This window comes from Anopheles marshallii, chromosome X (genome assembly GCF_943734725.1).
Source record: "Anopheles marshallii chromosome X, idAnoMarsDA_429_01, whole genome shotgun sequence".
NCBI classification, from domain to species: Eukaryota; Metazoa; Arthropoda; class Insecta; order Diptera; family Culicidae; genus Anopheles; species Anopheles marshallii.
In genome coordinates this window covers 12,347,652-12,369,459 of record NC_071325.1, presented here as the reverse complement: position 1 = coordinate 12,369,459, position 21,808 = coordinate 12,347,652, and the positions used below count along the sequence as shown (strand labels likewise).

Here is a 21,808-nt window from a genome sequence, read left to right as displayed (position 1 = left end):
ATTCAACCTTGTCTCCTACAATAGCCTTGGTACAGCTGAATGGCAGGTGACACACTTGTAACACGTTCCTGTCACAGAACCGAAGCAAGCAAAGCCAATCTTTGCTGACCATGACTTTGCTGAATGACCCCACACCCACCAATGCCAAATTATTGGAAGAAGAATTTTGCGGAAAATCGTTAATATTCAACCTTGTCTCCTACAATAGCCTTGGTACAGCTGAATGGCAGGTGACACACTTGTAACACGTTCCTGTCACAGAACCGAAGCAAGCAAAGCCAATCTTACTAATTAGTGCAACTGGAAAAGGCTACTAATGGCCGTATTATACGGCCATTACACGATGGCTTGTTGGCTGGTTATTTTCTGTCAAATCGCGTTTGACTTGAACTTTGCATCAAAGTGCGGATTTTGACAGAAAATAACCAGCCAAAAAACCCTCGTGTAATACGGGTTTAATACGAGTGCACCGCACCTTTCACTCTTATGATAAGTATACGGGAAACTCTACTATTTTTTGAGAGAGATGTAACGCCAAAAATCCACGTGAGTGCTCCGCTGCGTAACCCCCCGCTGCGCGGATTTCTCTGGAACGCATTATCCGCGTATCTCGGGTATCGACTGTATATGAATTTTTGTGTTTTTTTTTTTGTAATATTTTATCCATTGCCTAAATAAACCTGGTTGTATAAATTGTGAATGTGTGATAATACGTATTATACGTATTTATTCGATCCATTAATAGGACGATTTTAATTAGACTTCCTTAATTAGATTTATGCGAAAGTTTGAGATACGCAAGTTTCTCTAGCACGCATTATTGAGTAACTCGGCAAATGATTGTACAGGCAGTCCCCGAGGTACGCGGTTCCTATTATTGCTCGGGCACACGCTGAGATCTCGAGCGAGACGGGAGATTTGACAACTAAATTTTCAACGCTTGAACCGCCATAAATTTGCTTGCGCGGTACAAACCCCCAACAGGTGCATTCCAACTCAAAGTGACTTTGAAAATGATGGCCGAAACCTGCTGTGTTCTACACATAAACAAACAGCTACCCGCCATTTTGCTTAAGCGTTTCGTTTGGCGTTTGAAGCGCGTAACTTTCAAATTGCGAGGCTGAGAGATCTCTCGCCTCGCTCGAGCTCTCAGCGTGTGTCCGAGCCATCAAACATACACTGGAAATTTCAGTGGCGCGACCAAAAAATGGTGTTCAAACGTAGGTTGAACAATTCGAAGCGCAACCGGCCCGTTTGACAGTGTTCGCGGTTCGGTCGCGCGTGTTTCTACATACGTTTGAACGGCGCTTAACACTTAACTTAAACTTAATCTCTCTCCCTCTTTTATTGGCGTAACTACCTACTAGCACATGCCTGCCATTTCTGGATTACCATCATGCCATCTGGCTGTCCAAAATTAATCACAACAAATATTCTTAGTGTTAACGTTGACGAAAAAGGTCACTCTCTGGTTTTACAAGTATATACAAAAACGCCACAAGTAACAAAGCTATAAAGCCGAAGCTCGGTGCACCGAAAATAATATGTCCGAGCAAGAACGAGCAACAGATGATTACTATCGACGTATACGAAGCCAGAAAGCGTAAATTGATGCGTGGTCCAACATCCGTGAACACCAATGTTTTTGAGCCCTGGGTACATACAGGCATACGAACAAAATTGGCTATCGTAGATGGCGCTTCCAGAGTCCTGCGTGCAACCCTCCCAATTAATCCACCTCGATCCCACAGCCGTTTCATATCTTCGCCAAACATTACATTTAGCTTTGAGCTTACCTGATATAGGAAACGCACTAAACACTTACACTCGCTGCTAGTGATCGGTTCAATCGCTTTGTCACCGATTTTCAGCGGATCCGATAGAGACAATTTGGGTGTCGGGGTAGGTTCACGTTCTTTGTATACTGGAACTATGAAGAAGCTCTGTTGAAGAATTTGCACCGCAAATTCAAGCCGACGCTGTTCCTCGCTCAATTCGGCCGCCGTGCGTTCGTACTGTAAGCGTCGGATAAATGTTAATGGCATCCATCGCGTCCACGATTGGCGCGCAAATTCGGTTTCATTAGCTAGTTCTGCCAACACAGATCGATTGTCGAGTATACGAGTGCAAATATTTCCCGTAATAGTTTCAAGAGCTATCTGTACCTGCTCTGTGAACATCGGTATCAGCAGGGCTTCGTGTCGAATAAGGCCAGGGCGAAAATCATCAAAGGGGTACGTAATAAGTTCGAAATTTTCTCTCTTCACCGGTAATATGTTGACAACGGTGTTTGAGTCCATCTTTATCTTGGATTGTCGTTCATTTTGCTGGCGTAACAGCTGGAGCAGATTGCCTTGGCCAAATACTTTTAAAGTGCGGAACAGTAGCATAGTGTAACGCTGAATTGGTTCATCACTCGCCGCAATTCGCAGCATGAGCCAAACGAACATTTCGCTGTACGCGTTCAGGTTGCACGCGATAAATCCATTGTAGTGTGAATCTATTGGCTCATCATACTCGCGATTACGGGGCTTTCCATCGATATAGCGCCATGGTTGGATGTAACTAAGCCACAGCTCTAGAACGTCCATGAACGTTTGATCGAGTGGCCAAAGCATGAACAAATAACGTAGAAAAACGGTAATGCGCGGAACGATTAAACCCTTCGTGTCACGACGTAACATCTCTATCTGGGTGTTCGTACCCACTTCGGTACAGTTAGAAAATCCATGGAGTTGCTTGACCAGGATTCGCACATACCGCACCAAATCGATATCTGGTAAGATTTCCGATTCATTAACCTCCGTTCCGAGCCAAACGTCAGCCAATATGTAAATTACACCCTCAGCACGCCAATGGAAAGCTTCTGCTATTGCGTCTACTCGATGCGGTTTTACCACAGGAACTTCGATGAATAGTCGCTGGGGAATCAAGTATTTCAGCGTTTTTGTAGGATCTTTTTGGCTAGATAAAAGAAAAAGTATTATAAAGCTTTATTTATGTACCAGATATTTTTAAGTAAGAAATAAATTTACTTTTTTTTCTTTGACCTCGTTATAGGCGGTGCTGGTCGCATTGGAGCAACTTCCGGCGCTAGCAGGTACACATCCGGATGGCTCGGCACAGAAACAATGAAAAGATCCGCCGCAAGAATCAAATAAATCGTTTCACTACGACTATTTTCTGCACTGTTTGCCTTAATATTTGGGTACAAATTGCGCAATGGAACTATACCGTACAAAGCGAAACTAATCAGAAAATATTCAAAAGAATCTAAAAGCAGAGAAGAACTTTCGCATTAGCAATGCTGCGTACTAATAATATACCTGGATATGTTACTTACTTAACACTAATGCAACGGCGCGTCTTCGAAAAGGATCTATCCTAACCCGCTTTGAGTAGAACGGTGGATATAGGCCGGCAACTAACATGTGCTGCATTTTAATCTGTTACCAAAAATACAAAAATAAGTTCGAGGTTGTTTTATACACACACGGGCTAGTTGATCGAACTGTTAAGAAGATTCACATTTACCGGCAAATTTCTAATAGGCACTTCATATCTGCTTCTTTCCATTATCTTATAGCAGAGCCGGATCATTGGACCTCGCAACGGAGAGAAAAAATCATGCAGCAACTCAAATTCGTACCGTGCATTCTCTCGGGTTATCTTGCGAAGATTCCATCCTGGGCCGTTTAGATCGAAGATCGAGTTAATAAGCATTGGAAATATGTCGTACAAGTTGTGAATGCTGGATTGCGCGGAAGGAAATAAAGTTAGGTGATAAAACAAATTGGTTATAATGATTGTCCACAAGCGCTTACCTTTCATGTTCAAATATTTGACTTAGTTCTTCACATCGTTGTACTAGCGGATGCCGCAGTACTTCCGTAAAACGACAGTACTGTGAATAACAATTGAAAATGTGTTCAGTGCTTCCTTGATATCGCCAGCAGAATATCTTACCACATGAGGGTTCATTCGCATGTTAATATTCAAAGGTTTCAAGGAATACATTGCTAAGCGGAGGTACGTATGATGGATAATCACAAATCATCAATATCTATTGAAAAAGTAATATCAAAAGATAATAATTAAAAGAATGTTCGATACATGGTACTACGCTGATATGATGCTACAACAAAACAAACCATTGACATTGGCAAGTGCGGCTACCAAAGACCCCATAAGCGCTATCCAGAATAGGAGCAAAATGTTAGGTTTACGTATAATTACAGCTAGCAGCTAACACAAACGAATGTAAAACTTTAAAACAATTAAACTTTTTCACTAATGACAGAAATACCAAAGATAGAACAACTGGCTGAAATGCTATTACCTAGAAAAATAATGAAATTGTTCGAAGCGTGCTGCAACCAAATTTCTGTGAACAAAACTAGGTATAACAGGAGGTGCATTCATTTGCCTGCCAGCCAAACTACACACAGTTTGACAGCAGGCGTCGCTATAATCTTTGGTTCCCACACAACCCAATCGTGTCTCAGCCAAACTACACATACAGTTTGACAAGTCGTCAGATTATGGCACAGTCTGCGCCTGCAATCAATTCCTGATGCCTTGTGATGCCTTGTATGGGGAATGTGATCCCTAGCGATCGGGATCAAATAGCTCTCTCTCCCCCCCTCCGTGTGGAAGCGACCTAATGGTAAACAAATATCGACCGCAGTAGTCAAAGTGAATTTCAATATGGCAGTCTATTGGATGTTAAGAACATACCTCCTTTATACCTATTTTGAACCGAGCCCAAGGTCTATCGAAAGTAAAAATTTCAGAAAAGCCAATGTTGACATTACCAACTTCTTGTGAAAAAATAGCAAATTTTGAATGATCAAATTTAGTAGAAATTTTGTCATGTTGAAAACACAGAAATATTTTTTAAAAAATCGGTCTTTATTGGTAAAGCGTTTTATTTGGTCCTTGGCGATACACGCTTCCCTTCTTTGTTGGTTAGAACGCACACTTGGAAGATTACCGGTGATTGGGATTAAAAGCTAAAGTTCCTGAGATGTAGAGTGAAAGGCCGTTTTTTAAATTTAAAGCTTGAAGCTTGTAAAATTCAAATATTAAATTGCTTTCTTCTGGAGAACAGTTATGTCCGTGTAAAGAACATTGTGCGTAAATTGTTCGCTATCGAATTATACCAGTCCATCGTACAGGCGCCCAATTTCACTTATTTCATATCTACAAAGAAGAGATTGTTGAGTGCCAGTTTAATGTAATGATTGATAAATATTTGAAATAGTTTTAGTGAAATAACTGAGCGATAGCCATTTGAAACTAAATTCTAAAACCATCCTACAATATGGTAAGCAGCTCAATTGAAATGTGTCGATTACGCATCGCCTCTTTCGTTTTTGACAGAGCGATGACAGTTGAAACAGCAACAGTGTTAAAAAAGAAGAAAAGAGGAAGCAGTGAAATGCTGCGGTAGTGTCATCGGTTGAGAATCTAAATGTTTCTGCTCCTGTTTTTTGTGTCGCAATTTCAGTTTATCGCAGCATACTTTGCTTTATTCAGTGGTTCTTTCTCTATCGCATTACCTGCACTTCGGTGGGACGTGTTTTCTAGCAATAGCCAGGAAGCACACCTTTCCGGCTTTAAGTCGTATCTATCTAAATTGGGAAAGGGAGGCGTACTAGAAATGACTTGATGGTTGTGGATTTTTGCTTTCCTTTCATTTGGCATATTAATTCATCGATTCAGTTTATGCCCACTGTGTCCATCGGTACGTTAATAGCTGAGTGCTAAACAGAGTGCTGATAGTTTTGTGTATTTCGCGTTCGTCATCGCCGAAAATTTGGCGCAGAACGAAACGAGTGCAGATTCATTGGAAACAGTAACAGCACCAGGAACGAAAGAATAAGACAAACGTGGTGCGATAAAGTAAGAAAGAGCGGGAGTGTCCAAGTGAGAAAGAAAGAGTTTACAAGGACTGTGTCCGAACATGGGATGTATTACAATCCTGGACATCCTGTAAGTTTAACAAGCATTGCCTGCTAAGAGGGAGCTAAAACACAGTGTTCTAGATGTGCGACCGCCAGTGATTGTATCGAATGCACCACTAGGATTGAATGGTGTTGTCATAGATCATCAACAAGTGGAACTCACATTGAAGTATACCTGAAAGGTAGATAGATGCGATTTTAAGAAACAAAAGGAAATATATATATATATTTATATATATGGTTCGGAATAGCGGAAACAATCGGCGATAATACCAACCTTTTCGACGAACTGTTGGTGCTGTAAGTGTGTGTGTGTGTTGAATTCCTGTTGCATGTAAATCCGATCTAGGAGAAGTAAAGATCAGCTAGGTGGTTTATCAAATGTAAAGCAAAATTAAAATCACACACACACACACATACATACACATCATGTCCAGTAAGAAACCAATGGACGAGGCTCGTAGGGCACGGTAAGTAATGGATCCGGTAGTCATAAGATCCAACATTCAATCCATGTTTTTATCTGCAGATTAATGTCCCTGGAGCAAAAAATTCGTGACCCGACAAGTATCGGCAATATCGATTGCCTGCTAGATACACTGACCGCGCTTGTCGCGGACTGTGATCATGATAATGTTAAGATAGTTAAGAACATCGAAACATTCATCAAACGATGTAAGGAATCAAACACCCAATCCCAATACATTTAAGGACACTAATGGTTTATTTTTTAATTTTTTAAAATTTTCATCCTTAGTCAAGAATTTGGCCCGTGACATCACGACCTTACGGATGAATCCGAGTGATTTCACTTTTATCAAACTCATCGGACGCGGATCGTTTGGCAAGGTGTTGCTAGTACGACAGAAAAGCACAAAACAGGTGTATGCAATGAAGCGTTTGTCCAAGTACGAGATGATTACGCGTTCCGATACGGCATTCTTCTGGGAGGAACGTTACATCATGGCAAATGCAAACTCCGATTGGATCGTGAAGTTGCATTTTGCTTTTCAGGATGCAAAATATCTGTACATGGTAATGGACTTTATGCCCGGCGGTGACATCGTGGGATTGATGAATGTTTACGAGATACCGGAAAAGTGGGCACTGTTCTACACGATGGAAGTTGTGTTGGCCCTGGACACGATCCACCAGATGGGTTTCATCCATCGGGACGTTAAACCCGACAACATGCTGTTGGACAAGTACGGTCACCTCAAGCTAGCAGATTTTGGTACATGCATGCGTATGGACAGCGATGGGTTGGTGCGTTCGTCGAATGCAGTCGGAACGCCGGACTACATTAGCCCGGAAGTATTGCAGTTTCAGGGCGCTAAGGACGGCTATGGGCGCGAGTGCGACTGGTGGTCGGTGGGCATTTTCCTATATGAAATTTTGATCGGTGATACGCCCTTCTTCTCTGACAGTCTAGTAGGAACGTACAGTAAGATTATGGATTTTAAAAATTGCCTTCAATTTCCTGACAATGCACCGATGAGCGAGAATGCTAAATCGCTGATCAAAGGCTTCCTGACGGATCGTACCGTGCGGCTCGGTCGGCACAGTGTGGAGGAGATCAAATCACATCCGTTCTTTGTGAACGATACCTGGACGTTTGAGAATGTTCGCGATTCGGTACCGCCAGTAGTGCCCGAGCTAAGCGGTGACGACGATACGCGCAATTTTGTCGAAGTTGACCGTAAGAACAGCGTTGGCACTAACTTTCCCACACCAACCACCTTTGTTGGCGATAATCTACCATTCATCGGATTTACGTACTCGCCCGATTATCAGTTGCTAAGCGGCGAAGGCGAGAATAACGACGATGAGTCAACAGAGGACACCACTGACAATAAGGAAGCCGTAGCGAAAGCACACCACCACCGTCTGTCAAATAACGCTGAACTGATGCGACTAGAGAATATGCTGCAGCGTGAGAAGCAGGCAGTCGAAACGCTCGAAAAGCAGGAACGTACCCTTCGTCAACAGATAGATCTTATAACGAAACGGGAATCAGATATTCAGACCCTTGCAAATGAGTACGAGCGAGATTTAACTATGTTGAAGCATAGTTACCGTGAAGTACAGCGGCGAGCGGACGGAGAGCAGGAGACTCGTAAAAAGCTCGAATCCGTGCTAGTAGAGACGAAACAGCGGCTGCAGGAAGAACGTAACTTGCGAACACGTGAAATGAATAATTTGCAACAATATACCGATCGAATCAGTGCCCTCGAGAAACAGCTGGCGGATGTGCAAGAAAAGTACAAGGCAGAGGTGGAGACTGGTCAGAAATGTAAAAAGCAGATCGCAGAGCTGCGAATGTTAAGCAGTAATGCGGAACAGAAAGCACTCGATCTGCAGTCAATGCTGTTGGGACTGCAAACGATGCGTGATATGCTGCAGCAGGAAATGACGGATCTGCAAAGCCAGCTAGCGCAGGAGCGAAACACACGAATCAAGAGGATGGAATTGCAGAAGGAGCTCGAAGTGAAGGTGCAATCAATGTGTGCAGATATGGAGCGCATTTCGATTCGCGAACAACAGGTGTTTGCCGACAATCGGACCCTTGTCGATCGAATTTCGGAGCTGGAAAAAGAGTATGCCTCGGTGGAATGCGAATTGAAGGCGGTTCAAAGCCGTTACGAACAGGAGGTACAGGCGCATCAGGAAACGGCCAAGGCACGGTTGTTGAACAACGAGGAAGCAAACATGCAGGAAGTGAAAGGTACGTCCTCATTTTAGATGGCTTTAAATCAAACGTTGGGTGGTCCTGTGGTGTGTTTGGTAGCGGCGCCGGTCTTCTTACAACAGGGCCTGTTCAAAAATTCCATCCTGGCCAATTTCCCGTACGCAGGGTTGACTCAGCTAAGGGTAAATAAAGTCAATGCAATCAAATGGCAGACCTAGATCTCTTCAGGTTGTAGTGCCGGTAAAGAAGAAGAAATCAAACGTTAAACTACCATTAGGCATAAAAAAGTTCCATTATATTTTGCTGATATTTAAAATGATGCGAAAAGTTTTTATAATTTTTTATTTTACATTTCTTGAAAGCTCTGCAAAATAAACTCACAGAGGAAAAATTGGGCCGCCAGAAAGCCGAACAAAACTCACAAGAAAAGGAACGTCAACTATCCATGCTATCTGTTGACTATCGCCAGATTCAACAACGTTTGCAAAAACTTGAAGGCGAATATCGACAGGTATGAGTTATATGCATCAAACGTGCACGTGGTTATTTGTCATATGTGTCTTGATTTATAATTGTTTTTCAAAGGAATCGGAAAAGGTACTCGCCTTACATAGTCAACTAGAGCAGGAACAGAGCAAAAAGAACAGTCTGCTATCAGAAATTAGCCTTCAAAGCTCCGAGGTCGCTCATCTAAAGTCGAAGGAAATGCAGTCGCAGAAGGAACTGCAGCAATTGCGTGATACGCGTAAGAAACTAGAAGAAGATGTAACCAATATAAAAAAGCAGCACAATACGGATATTCTGCAGGTAGGCTCGACGTGTTTTTCGGCTCGTTTGCAAAGAGCGTTTAATCTCTTTTTCCATCTCGCTTGATCCACAGATGAAAGAAGTGCAAGATCAACTGGAGGTAGAACAGTATTTTTCCAAATTGTATAAAACGCAGTACAACGAGTTGCGCGAAGAGATGAAGGATCGTATGCGTCTGCTGGAACATCTGGACGAGGAACGTTGCAATATTATGCATCAGCTGCAGTTAGCAAACGCTCGAGCCGACACAGAAGCACTGGCACGTTCAATCGCCGAAGAAACGGTAACAGATTTGGAGAAAGAAAAAACAATGAAGGAATTGGAATTGAAGGATTTGCTTACCAAACATCGTAACGATCTGATGGCTAAAGAGGCAGTGGTTACGTCGCTGAAGGATGTCGAAGCAGAATTGAAGAAGTCGCTGGGCAACAAGGAGTACGAGCTGGAGGATATGATGCAGCAAAACAAGAAACAACAGGAGGAACTCTACCGTCTGAAGTTCGAGCTCGGGGAACTGGATAAGTGTCGAGCAAAGTTGGTGAACGAAACTATTCTGAAACAGCAGGCGGTGAATAAACTGGCAGAAATTATGAACCGGAAGGATAACAACTTGACCAGCAAGCAAAAAATGAAGGTCAACTCGACGGCAGAACTTCGCAAGAAGGAAAAGGAGAACAAGCGACTGCAGCAAGAGCTGTCAGTTGAACGTGCCAAATATGACGAACTGTGCCAAAAGCACAATGATACCATCAGTCAACTATCGCGTGAAATAGATGTATGTATAACTTTTCAGATTTATCGGTTTCTATATGCTCTGGTGCGTCGGTCGCAAAAGTGATCGACGCCTCTAACATAACCGATCATTCCTATGGAGAAGAGTTCGGTCGGTACACCACAGCACAAAGAAACACAACCCATCACCATCTAATCGCTTGTTTCCATGAAACACTATCCTCCCTATCTTTCAGATCAAAACCAAGCTGCAGATGGAAATTGATTGCAAAGCGACAGAGATCGAACATCTGCAAATAAAACTGATCGAGACAGCATCACTATCCTCTGTGGACAACGACATGATGGAAGAAAATCAAGACTCCATCTTCGAGGGTTGGTTGAGCGTACCGAACAAACAGAATATAAAGCGTCACGGATGGAAACGCCAGTTTGTGGTGGTATCTCCGAAACGGATTATCTTCTATAGCTCGGAGCTGGACAAGCAAAATACGAGCGATCCGTTGCTAATAATTGATCTGAGGTGTGATAAACTATAATGCGTATCAACGACTGGACGCTTGATTAATTCTTTTCATTTTACACGGATTGCAGCAAGGTGTTTCATGTTCGTCCTGTTACGCAAGGTGACGTCATTCGAGCCGATCCCAAAGAAATTCCGCGGATTTTCCAGTTACTTTATGCTGGCGAAGGTGAGGCTCGTCGTCCAGACGAACAGCAGCAATCGGACGTTGCTTCCTCTCGTAGCGATGAAAAGCCTCTCACGCTGCAGTACAAAGGTAAGTTACCTCTGTTAGTAGTATAATACCTTCTTATATAAATGTCCTGTTGCACGTAGGCCACGAGTTTCTCCAAATAAGTTACCATATTCCAACGACATGCGATCTTCCTTCGTGCCAGAAGACGCTCTGGCACGTGTTCAAATCACTGCCGGCATATGAATGCAAACGGTAAGTTTGCTAGCATTGTGCGCGTGAGGTAAATGGTGTCACTTTATATTATTTGCTTTTTACGTTTTAGCTGTCGATTCAAGCTGCACAAGGAGCACGTGGACAACAACAACCCGTTAGCACCATGCAAGCTGCATCACGATCCAAACCACGCACGTGAAATGCTGTTGCTCGCTGCTTCCAACGATGATCAACATCGTTGGGTTAGTCGTTTGTCCAAGCGCATTCAGAAAAGTGGCTATAAGGCTAACTCGAATAACAATGTCGGTACGCTTGGCGGAAGTGCCAACAGCTCGACCGGAGGTAGTAGTGTTGGTGGTGGAGGCGGTCTAGGTAACAACGGTAACAACCTACCATCCGTTAACTCTAGCACAAATATGGATTCAACGAAGGTTTCACCCAGGTAAGTAGCGCCGGTCTGCTAGAAAGGATTTTGGTGTTAACAGTTTTTGAATCCTTCCAGCCAATCTGCTCGATCAAATAACAAACCAAATTCGGCAGTCGTAGTACAACGTTCAGCCACTCTGCCAACCAATGCTTCCCTAAAGCAATCGCCACCGTGATCAACTACAAGGCACCAGTGGCGGATCAAACGGTGGCCGGAGTCCCCCAAACCTGTTCAAAGCGAGACAGCGGCGGAGCCCCATTCAATTAAGCTTTTCGCTTCATCTTACTTGAGGGGCCACCAAGCCCCCCACCGTCAGCAATTTCTAAAATTTCACCCCTATTATCATTTCGACCAGGGTCTCATGGGATTGATCCGCCACTGCAAGGCACCGCCATTAGTATACGGATCCGTGTGATGGCATTATAATTTGGCTGCGAATATTACTACGTTTATATCTTTACTTTAAGCATCTTTTCAATTTTCTATTAACTTTCACACTTTTTGTCAAAATAGCTATTCCGGATATTCTTTCATTCCAAACCGTCCGTTGAACGATAATAACTCTTCAAACGATAAGTTGTTCGTTGTATTAAAATATTTTATTTATTTGTTTTGCGTCAAAATAGTTGTGAATGCATACTGCGAATTACTTCTGTAAATGAATAAATTCATTTTAATTTCGTATTGTTCACAATCCTCATGCTAACACACGGAAAACAATCCGACGGAAAAAAAACACATATAGAAGAGCAGTGAATGTAGTGTTTTTTCTTCAATTTTCAGTTTTAAATTGTACAAGTGTGAGGATCAACATCTTTTGACTATTCGCATTCAACAGATCTCTAGCGTTACACAACTATGCATTTTAGCAACGAACATTGCTTTCGATATGTAAACAGAGCCATGCACCATGTGCGATCGAAATTTTGCATTTGTTCCAAACTTTAGTACTCTTGTAAATCGCGTATACGCTCTGTGCGTACAGAAATAAATCTGCGAATTTCAATTATACAATTGAGCACGAAAAAAGGATCATTATTAAGGTTAATTTGTAATGATTAGTGTTATCATCTTCAAAACAAGCGAATATGTTTTAAATGAACCATACAGCCTGCGACCGTATTGCCCTACTAATATTTCAACCGCTCTACATGCAACTTTCTGTACTAGTAATAACAGAATTGTTTAATCTAAAGATGAATTAAACGCGCGTTAAACCATCCAATTTTGGCGTTGCCAAAGAGACAGGCATATTTCTTAACGAATGTTCATAGCCGATATTCTAGTATTAAATTAATAACAATAACCTGTTGCGATAATTTAATTCAGGTGTGCATACTTTTCATTATAACTCACCAAGAAATGCCATTTTAAAGGATTCTATTTGCTGATTGCTGAAAAGAAAACGTTCAAAGAGAATAAGTAGCCGACTGCGATAAAATCCATTTTCTATCAAATCGCCCTTTTTCAGTATCTAAGTTCATCTGCTGCATTCCTGTATGAAAACACCGCGATATTCCGCAGTAAACAATGTATTAGCTGTATTTGTTTTTTTTTTTTATTACTAGGACCAATCGATGCTGGAAACTGCGTTTAGCAAGAGCAATTCTTGCAAACCGAACGAGGTTAATATTAATCTCAATAAGTTTGCACGACGGAAGCGTGGGAGTGTTTGTTTTGTAAAAAGTCGTTAACTTTTTTTTTCTTTTTTTATAGTAGTCAACAGTTGCAGATAGTACAGCATAATTATTAGAAGTGACATAGCACATCAGTAATGTTCGGTAGTATTAGGTGCATTTAGTTGCATTTGTCGGTATTGTCCGTAGGATGGACAACTGAACAACCGACGTATTAGAGGTAATAGAAAACAAACACATGCGAGTCGTGTATTTTGCAACGGAAGTATTTATAGACGATTTAGTGGATTTACTTCTAACAGAAAAGGAACGCAGAGAACATTATTTTTTTTCTACAAAAGTTAACAAACAACACAGGGAAGAAAATGGTAAACAGTTAGAAAGTAATACAACTAAATAGAACAACAACAATAAAAAAACCATATGGGAGTTTTGTAGGTACAAAGGAAACTTTATGGAGAATTCTAAATTCCTTACAAGGCTGATGCTGAGTTACGACTTAGTTTACGACTCGATGTGGTATTTTTCGCACATGCCCGCATTTGTCTGTTTCGTGCTATGATAATGCTATGGGAAAAGATCCCGCTAGAATAGACTGTTGTTGTTTTTTTTTTGTATATTGGATTGTTGGAGATATAGTTTTCACAACATATTATTCCAAGGGGTATAAATAACTTACAAAACAAAGGATGGCGATATGAAAGTAGCGAAAATACCATATGTAATGAGTGAGCTAATTTGATAAAATGATCTTAGGACAGTCATCAGCAGCTGTCGAAGATTAAGTAACAAACAACGAATCTGTATGTTGCGCTCTAGACAAGTTTCAAAAGGTCCAACAAATACTAAGCGAAACAATCCATACTACCGCATAAGGCAGTACGCGCGGATCAACCGGCAAGCAATGCTGTTTTAAAAAGTGTCCTTGCAAAACATCAAAGTGCCTTGGAACGGAACACATATCGCACGGTTAACTATGACACGTTTCCCGATATTTTCAAAACAAGAATAATATCATAACCATTATTATAGCAGAATACGTTGCTCTTTGTGCATATGCAAGAACAGTTTGTACCCAATTAAGGTACTATTCATATTAGACGGAAGATGCAACCTCTACCAAATGTAAATAAAAATATGGAATCAGAGGAATTATACACACTGACAATATAAGAAATGGAATAATGAATGAGTGAGAAAACCCCAAATGTTGCCAACTGTATAGAGTTCCAAATAATACGATTGTCGTTTTTTATGGAAGTAAGGTTCCTAAAAACCACAAAATTTGTAATAATAAACAAAACAAAGAACTTAGGCTATTATGTCAACTTTCTTCTTAAAGCGGCCAATGGTTTCTTTCAGCACGTCTACAAGAACTGAACTGATCGTTCGGAAGAGTAATTCTTTATTTCAAATAACATACTTTAGGTTAATTCTTTTTTTTTAACTCCAACAAAGAAGAGAAAACTGTACACGAGAAGGTTACCGATTCAAAAGGCGTCCGATTTCTATATCCAGGGAATGGTCATTATTAGCTAAACGTTTTCTTTCGTCTCTTTACTATCTGCTTAAAATGTCTAGTCTTTGACACGTAATCTTCTTAATCCAATTTAAGCCGGAGTTAAGCAACGGTTTCAACAGTAGCACCAGGTCGCTATAAATTACCAGATTGCACTTTAAACAAGCTACAATATACGCCGTATATGTTACCAGATTTACAGTATTCAAAGTAGGAAGGTGAATGTGCTGTTTAACGCATAAAAAAAATACATCTAAAATATAATATTGTAATTACGAAACTGTTGCCCATGACTAAATCAGCCATTCTGCAACTACACGAAGCATACTTCACTGTTAATTGTTTGTTGAGCGTATTTGTAATGAGACGGCAGATTCTGAAAGTGGCTGTAGTACTGAATCGAAAGTAAATACCTAACGGCTGAATATATCGCTTTACATGTCGTAAATGTAATGACCAAACGTTGAATCATTACAGTGATCATTGGAACTGAGGATACTACGGACGACTTATGGTGATTGTGGAGGTTCTCGACTAAAGTATGGTGCCGTGTCCTGGACTAGCAACGTATGACAAACGTCGCACACTCGAGCCGCTTTCCGATTTGGCCCCGAGGGTACGGATTTCGACAAACAGGGTTGACAGTAGATAGTGCCACAGTGTCGACAGTGCTGTTTACGCCTCGTAACGGTGAACTCTTTTTTGCAGTTTGGACACTGATCGACGTCATCATCGTCTTGCCAACGCACCTGTGTATCCGACGAACGGATCTTTTCGAGCTGCATCTGCAGTGATTGGGACAGCTTGACGAAATCTTTCTGCACGGCCTCGTTGTTTGCAAGATCTTCCTGCAGTACCATCATTTTCGTGCGCAAATCATTATTCTGCCGTTCGAGCCGTTCGGTGCAGCCTTGCAAATCGATGATCTGCATACGAAGATCCGAATTTTGCTTCTGCTGTTCGCTATCGGTCTGTTCCCACTTTTCGCGTGCTTTTTCGAGCCGGTTAAAATCTTGTTCCTGTTTGCGTAACTGATCATGCAGCTGGTGCTGCTTTTGGATGTAATGTTGTTCCGCTTTTTTGGCCTCTCGATCACGGCAGCGCTGCTGCTCCTGAAGTAGAGCCACCTCATCTTGCATGCTACGTGCTTTACGCTCGGCAAATTCGCATCCCGCCTTGGTCACGATTAAATTTTCATGCAGCGTCAACACTAGCTCTTGTAGTTCCTCAATGCTCTGGGGAAAGTTAATTTCTTGGTCTTTCAATGCGTCCGAGCTGGCAATATACTTGCCGGACAAAAAGTCGTTGTCCTGCTGGAGGCTGTTCAGTTTATAACAAACGTGCTCCCGTTCTTGTGTTAGTTTCTGTAACTCATCCCGCAAGGCTATCTTCAGCTGATCATATTCTCGGCGAAGCTTCTCGAGTGCTTGTTCCGTCTCGGTGGACCATTCGGTAAGCTTCTGTACCTCGTTCTTGTGCTCTTCGCGTTTCTTGTGCCACTGCACCTCGAGATCGGCACGCAGGGCCGCTTCTTTGTCTACTTGTTCTTTCAACCGCTCAAGGCTCTTTTCCCATGATGTTGTACGCTTTATTTCTTCCTCTTGCTGGCGAGCTAAATTCGCCTCATAGGTAGCGCACCGTTCGCAAGACTGTGATACTATGTGCTCATTGGCCGTCGGTGTACCCTGTACTGGACCTGCTGGGCTTAGCATTCCTATCAGGGCTGACGTTTGCCCACCATCTGGGTTTCGTTCATGTTTTGTGGTAAGCGTTTCGATTTTTTCGTATGCGAGCCTTAGTTTCTCCTTTAACGACTTGATTTCCTCCTCCAGCGGTACTACCAACGATCGCAACACCTCCGCATCTTCCTGGGCCTGTATTGGAAAGGGGCGGTTGTATATCGATTAATATATTTGTTGCAACTGCTGTATCATTCAATGTGAGCAACTAGTTCCGCATCAAGCGGCTCCTTGGAGTTCCGTCGCAAAGATCGAGCGTGTAATGTTGTAACATGAATCGAAACAACAACAACAAAAACAACCGCTTTTTTCATTTCATCCAAACTAATATATATAACCGTACATACGTGGTGATGATTTTGCAAATGTATACTTAAATTTTGCGATCCCAATACATCGAAATAGTAAATCACAATGAAAACTTGCTTTATCTTCTTTTGGCTTATCCCAGCATTTTTTTTACAAACCATACGAACTTATACAAACACTATGGCATGGGCACACACACACACACGCAAATAGCCGTAAAACATCCATCGTTAGGGGATGTTTTTAATGTTATGTTTATATTCGATTTATCCCCGACAATGCCGTCCACGGACATAGGGAATTAGCTATGAATGAATGCACTGTTCTTATCACGTTCAATCACATTTATCTCTTACCACATCCACTGTTGCTGAAGGGTCCATCGCGAAAAAGAAGGTCTAAACTGTTTCAAACTGATTCATGCTATGAATGAAGAGCGCCCTACTCTAGACGCGTTGATAGTTGATTATGACAGTTGGCGTTTTTGCATGGTTGGATAGCTTTCATGGCTTTGCAGGAACAGGCGGAAAGCGGATGTTTGGCATGAAGGCACACATACTTGTGTATCACACAAATCAAGCAACGATCAATACGGGGTTCACGGGTACGTTCTACATAGTTTGGCAAACAAAAAAGGGGTTCATACTAAACTAATAAAATCGAACATCCGTTCCTATCCGATCACATACATACGTACATATTTCTTTACCTTCCGCATTGAATCTTCCAGGTTGTCACAGCTGTTTGAATCGGCTGCACCGAGCTTGAGTATAATTTTCTTCGCTTGCTGCACTGTTTTTGCAAGGCTAGGCGACACCTTCTCCAAAGAGAGAAATAAATACATAAATGTGCAGAAACCCCCCATAAAACCATGAAAAAGATTTCTAGCAATGCTTTATAACCTGGGCATAACCTACTTGGTTGCTATCCGCAATCTCCTCTCGGAGCTGCCGAATCTCATCCATGAGCCGGGAATTTTCGTCATTCATCTGTTTTACTGATTCGCGCATTATGGACGACTCATCCAATGTTTCATTCACCAGTTGCTTTAGAGTGCGGTTCTCGTCCTCGACTTTGTTTCGCTGTTCTTCCGCATCTTTTTCCCTGCTGAACTCCATTATCATAAGCTGTGCTTTAGCTTCTTCGAGCTCTTTTCGGGTATTAGCCGATTCGGTTGCAAGCCGTTTGCATTCATCTACGAAACAATATATTGCAACAAAACATAAAATTTTGCCGATACGAGCACATTGCCTGTTACTTACTTTCTTTGGCAAGGAATAACTCTTTCATTCGGGCACGCTGTTGGTTGAATTCTTCCCGCATTCGCAGTACTTCCTTCTGGGCACTTTGGTTCTGGTTGGCGAAATTGGCTTCCGTAACAGTAGAACCGGTCGGTGATTCCGTTTTATCTTTTTCGCTTTCCATCTAGGAAGTATTATACTTTCTTCAGAAATCTGTAGAAAGACCAACAATATTGTTTAAAAATTCCAATGAAAGAATATAAAAACGCTAATGTTTACCTTTCATCCACAAAGACCGGGGCACACCACAACGGCACAACGAAAATTGCTTATATGAAGGTTTTCGTTAATTTTTCTGTTTCCTTCCCAACGTCAAATGACTAACAGGCTCGCAATGTTCACAACTTCTGTGAACGTGATGTAGCAAACCCAGCTACCGAAATGTACAACTAGATGTACATGAGTTATTACTTTTTTAACTTTACGGTTGTAGGACGATAAAAAGAATTTGTATCAACAAAAGCAAACCACTTCCTCAACAGAGAAAAATAATTAATGAAAATTTTGTCGAAAAGTACACATGATGGAAAAAAAGAACATGGAAAGGGGGAAACCTAGATCATACCTTCGACTAATCTCCATAAGAAAAATAATAATTAAAAGCTGTAAGGTAACGTTTTAGCTAGTTTGATTGCATCCTGGATTGTTGTTTTTTTACACAATCTAATCCAAACTAGCAGCATATAGCAACCTTGACAGCGAGCGCGTACGGAGAGGATCTCCCGTCGGCCCACTTGTTGATTGTGTAGCAACCTTGGTCGTCGCAGCAATCGTTTTGACAGCATGAAAACACTTGGATTCTTTTTTGATAACAAGCAGACACAATAAACAACGAGAAATATATTTCTAGATCGCATAAAATTGCTATTTTAGAGTGAGTGTAGTGGAAAAGAGTGTTGTGGCAAACAGCAAAATCACGCACGCTGGTGTACCTTTTCCTGTGAGGAATTATCGTCAAGTAGCCTTCATGCTAGGATGGTGTATCGAAATAGCGAACCTCAAATATTGGATCGATCCTGCCTAGTGTGCGAGAAGTTGCGAACAACAGGGCATACGTTTCCTACCTTGCGCGAAAACTATCTGCTCGGTACAGTATTGTAGGTGTAGAGTCACCAGAAAAAGCTTCTACGTCGCCTAAAGCCGGAACCGGAGTCCAGTGGCCGGTGCCCTCTACTATGTTTAGCATACACCGGAAGTGAACCCATTCAGAGATTATGCTACTGTAGGGAAATAGTCATGGTGGTTCTACAGATTTGCCGATAGAGCTCAACTAGTGTCAGATAAAAGGCGCGGACGACGCGGTATCTACAAAGCCTATTATTACAACGCACTATACACATTAAGCACATCGTGGTTTTCACAAGACTAGCTGAGGCTTCGTTCGGTTCCACTTCCAACACCCAATATATTTTGCGCACTGCCTAGGAAAAGACTTTGGTGGGATACGATCCCAACGTAGCGCGGAACGTGTTTCGACTTACCGTCCTAACCTAACTTGCGAGTTACTGTAAAGTTGTTCGCTACTCGGCAAAATGTGGCGTACGTAACCAAATCGCGCCCTTCAAACAGTTTCATATTTAAAAAAAACTCCTAAATTTAGCGACCGCAGCGGAGTCGACAGGATTTTGGAAAAAAGCCACTAAACTGCCGAAACGATGCACAGCTTCTTTAAAGGTGAGTAATGCGTTCGTTGTTCGAACTTTCCTCAATAATGCTACATATTTGTAAACCGTTCCCAAACCGTCCCATGTGCTCCAAAATTGTTGCATTTTAGTATGGAACAAAACAGGACGGAAGGACAAAAATTATCTAGACCTTCCATTGGGCTCTGTTCATTCATCTGTTATGGTTGTTTTCCCAGGCCCATGCTGGGCAGGGAAGCCATGGTGACGACGACGAAGATGATGATGATGCTGTTGGACAGAGCTTGGAGGTCTGTCGAGTGCTTAAGGAGCATGTAAATATAGCTAAGCGGGGTTTTCACGTGCACAGCTGTATGCGCAACGAGTACAAGACTTTAGGAAACGGGATTACGGTACGGTCGGAGTAGGATAAACCCATCGCTCAGGTACACTTAACGATCGCCCAACCAAACGCACGCGGTACGGTTGGGGCATCCACCATATTCGCAAAATTCGTTTATGAAAAAAGGATGCCAAAAATAGGGATTGTCGAACGAAATTTATTTATTCTTTTTCCCTCTTCTCTTCACTTGCTCGTTCGCTTACACTGTTTACTCTATCTCCCCCCCCCCCTCCCCCCACCTTCTCACTCTCTTTCTTTCTCTTTCTCGCTTTCCCATGCGAACGCTGCCCATATTGCACCTTCCTCTGTTTCTATTCTATGCTTGCCCACCACGCTTCCTATGCTTTTTTTCCCGCGTGGTATTTATAGCGCGCTTGGCAATAATCAGCAAATAGTGAGATTCTAAATTTAGTCGTGCCGTTTCAGTCGTCTAATCTTTCTGGCCACGTATATCGAAGCGCTTCTTCAATAAACATATATATATATATACATACATAAATATATATAGATTACAGATCGCTTGCGGCATTAAACAGTATTAAACTGCTTCGGGCTTGTACCTAATAAGGGATTTAGTTTGCACTGCTAACTGCTATATGCATAACATACAAAATAAATATTACGTATAATTGACAACGCCTTGCCGTGGATAAACAGCGAATTGCCGCGATGTAGTCCAGAAATACTTAAAGTTTTTATACATCTGTTTCACCTCAAACAAACGCTTAACGAGAAAAGTTGCGATCCGTCTGCTGTAATTTCAATTAAAATTTGATGGCTGAATGAATTTGATATTTTTAAATATGAACAAAATAAACAATCGCACTGGAAGGAATTATACACCCAACCGTGTCAATGCGTAGGCAGTGGCAAGGCTCCAGATTCTTCTAGGAGTCCAATTTATGAGCTGTTTCCCTTTTGCCTACATACGCGATGCAAATAGAATTAATTGGAATTCATCATGGCTTTCGATGCCATTTATAACATTTGTTTTACTTTCCCGAACTACCGTACTTCATGTTTGACTGTTCATGGTTCTCGTGCTGTTGCAAATGCTCGTTTAAAAGTATGAATGGTATTGTGTACTTACACTCACCGCATCATGCTTTGTCGTCGATATCCGATGGAGATGAAACCGATAGCAACATCTATGTCATTATTTTTATGCGTTGCATACACTGCACGATTGTCTACGATTATATCTGGAATGAATCCAACTGAACACATTAATTAAGAACTAACTAGATGCGCTGACACCCACATATACAATTATCCGGCCGTAGCCGACGTTCTTTTCAGCCGGAGCCGCGAAGGCTGCGTTTCATTTTGTGTTGTCGTTTTATTTATAACAACCAATATAACGCTATCCGCGCCTGTACCATGAGTTAGGACTTTCCATGTTTGTGTTTGTTGATAATGGATGCAACGGCTTGTGTTCTGCCGCTGTCGTCGTTGCTACCACAGGATGTTTCATTTCCGGCTTCCGGGATGTTGCATTTTGAATTTTGCCCACTGAGGTTCGCTGAAAAGGAAGATGAAAAAGCATAGATGGTAGATAACGAACGAGTATGCAAAAAAAAAAAAAAAAATTTGCTGTTGCAGGAATCCAGCACAGCAAGATACAGGATCCGCTAATGTAGAAAGTCGATGTATCGAATGCCTTTATATTAGGTCTTCGTACGCTGGAATGGGCGGGAAAGTGGACGATATGAATGCTATCTGGTAGCCCATATTGATTAAATGAGC

The 21,808-nt window shown here is 41.9% G+C and overlaps 3 protein-coding genes across 3 annotated transcripts; 1 reads left to right on the top strand and 2 right to left on the bottom strand.

The window, feature by feature from the left end:
- Positions 1-1,149: 1,149 nt before the first annotated feature.
- Positions 1,150-4,017, bottom strand: LOC128719842 (sphingomyelin phosphodiesterase 4). The gene is made up of 8 exons (XM_053813484.1): positions 3,967-4,017; positions 3,825-3,904; positions 3,535-3,751; positions 3,344-3,446; positions 3,036-3,273; positions 1,466-2,964; positions 1,296-1,339; positions 1,150-1,179 (listed from the first exon to the last, which is right to left on the bottom strand). The coding sequence occupies exons 1-8, from the start codon at positions 4,015-4,017 to the stop codon at positions 1,150-1,152; spliced, it is 2,262 nt and encodes a 753-aa protein (XP_053669459.1).
- A 2,378-nt stretch (positions 4,018-6,395) lies between these two features.
- LOC128714133 (rho-associated protein kinase 1) lies at positions 6,396-11,707 on the top strand. Its single transcript, XM_053809011.1, has 11 exons — positions 6,396-6,436; positions 6,496-6,641; positions 6,724-8,691; positions 9,018-9,166; positions 9,241-9,462; positions 9,536-10,237; positions 10,431-10,717; positions 10,789-10,973; positions 11,033-11,144; positions 11,215-11,547; positions 11,608-11,707. The coding sequence occupies exons 1-11, from the start codon at positions 6,396-6,398 to the stop codon at positions 11,705-11,707; spliced, it is 4,245 nt and encodes a 1,414-aa protein (XP_053664986.1).
- A 3,490-nt stretch (positions 11,708-15,197) lies between these two features.
- LOC128711690 (rab GTPase-binding effector protein 1) lies at positions 15,198-18,161 on the bottom strand. Its single transcript, XM_053806576.1, has 4 exons — positions 17,999-18,161; positions 17,654-17,931; positions 17,434-17,553; positions 15,198-16,562 (listed from the first exon to the last, which is right to left on the bottom strand). The coding sequence occupies exons 1-4, from the start codon at positions 18,159-18,161 to the stop codon at positions 15,198-15,200; spliced, it is 1,926 nt and encodes a 641-aa protein (XP_053662551.1).
- Between the last annotated feature and the right edge of the window lie 3,647 nt (positions 18,162-21,808).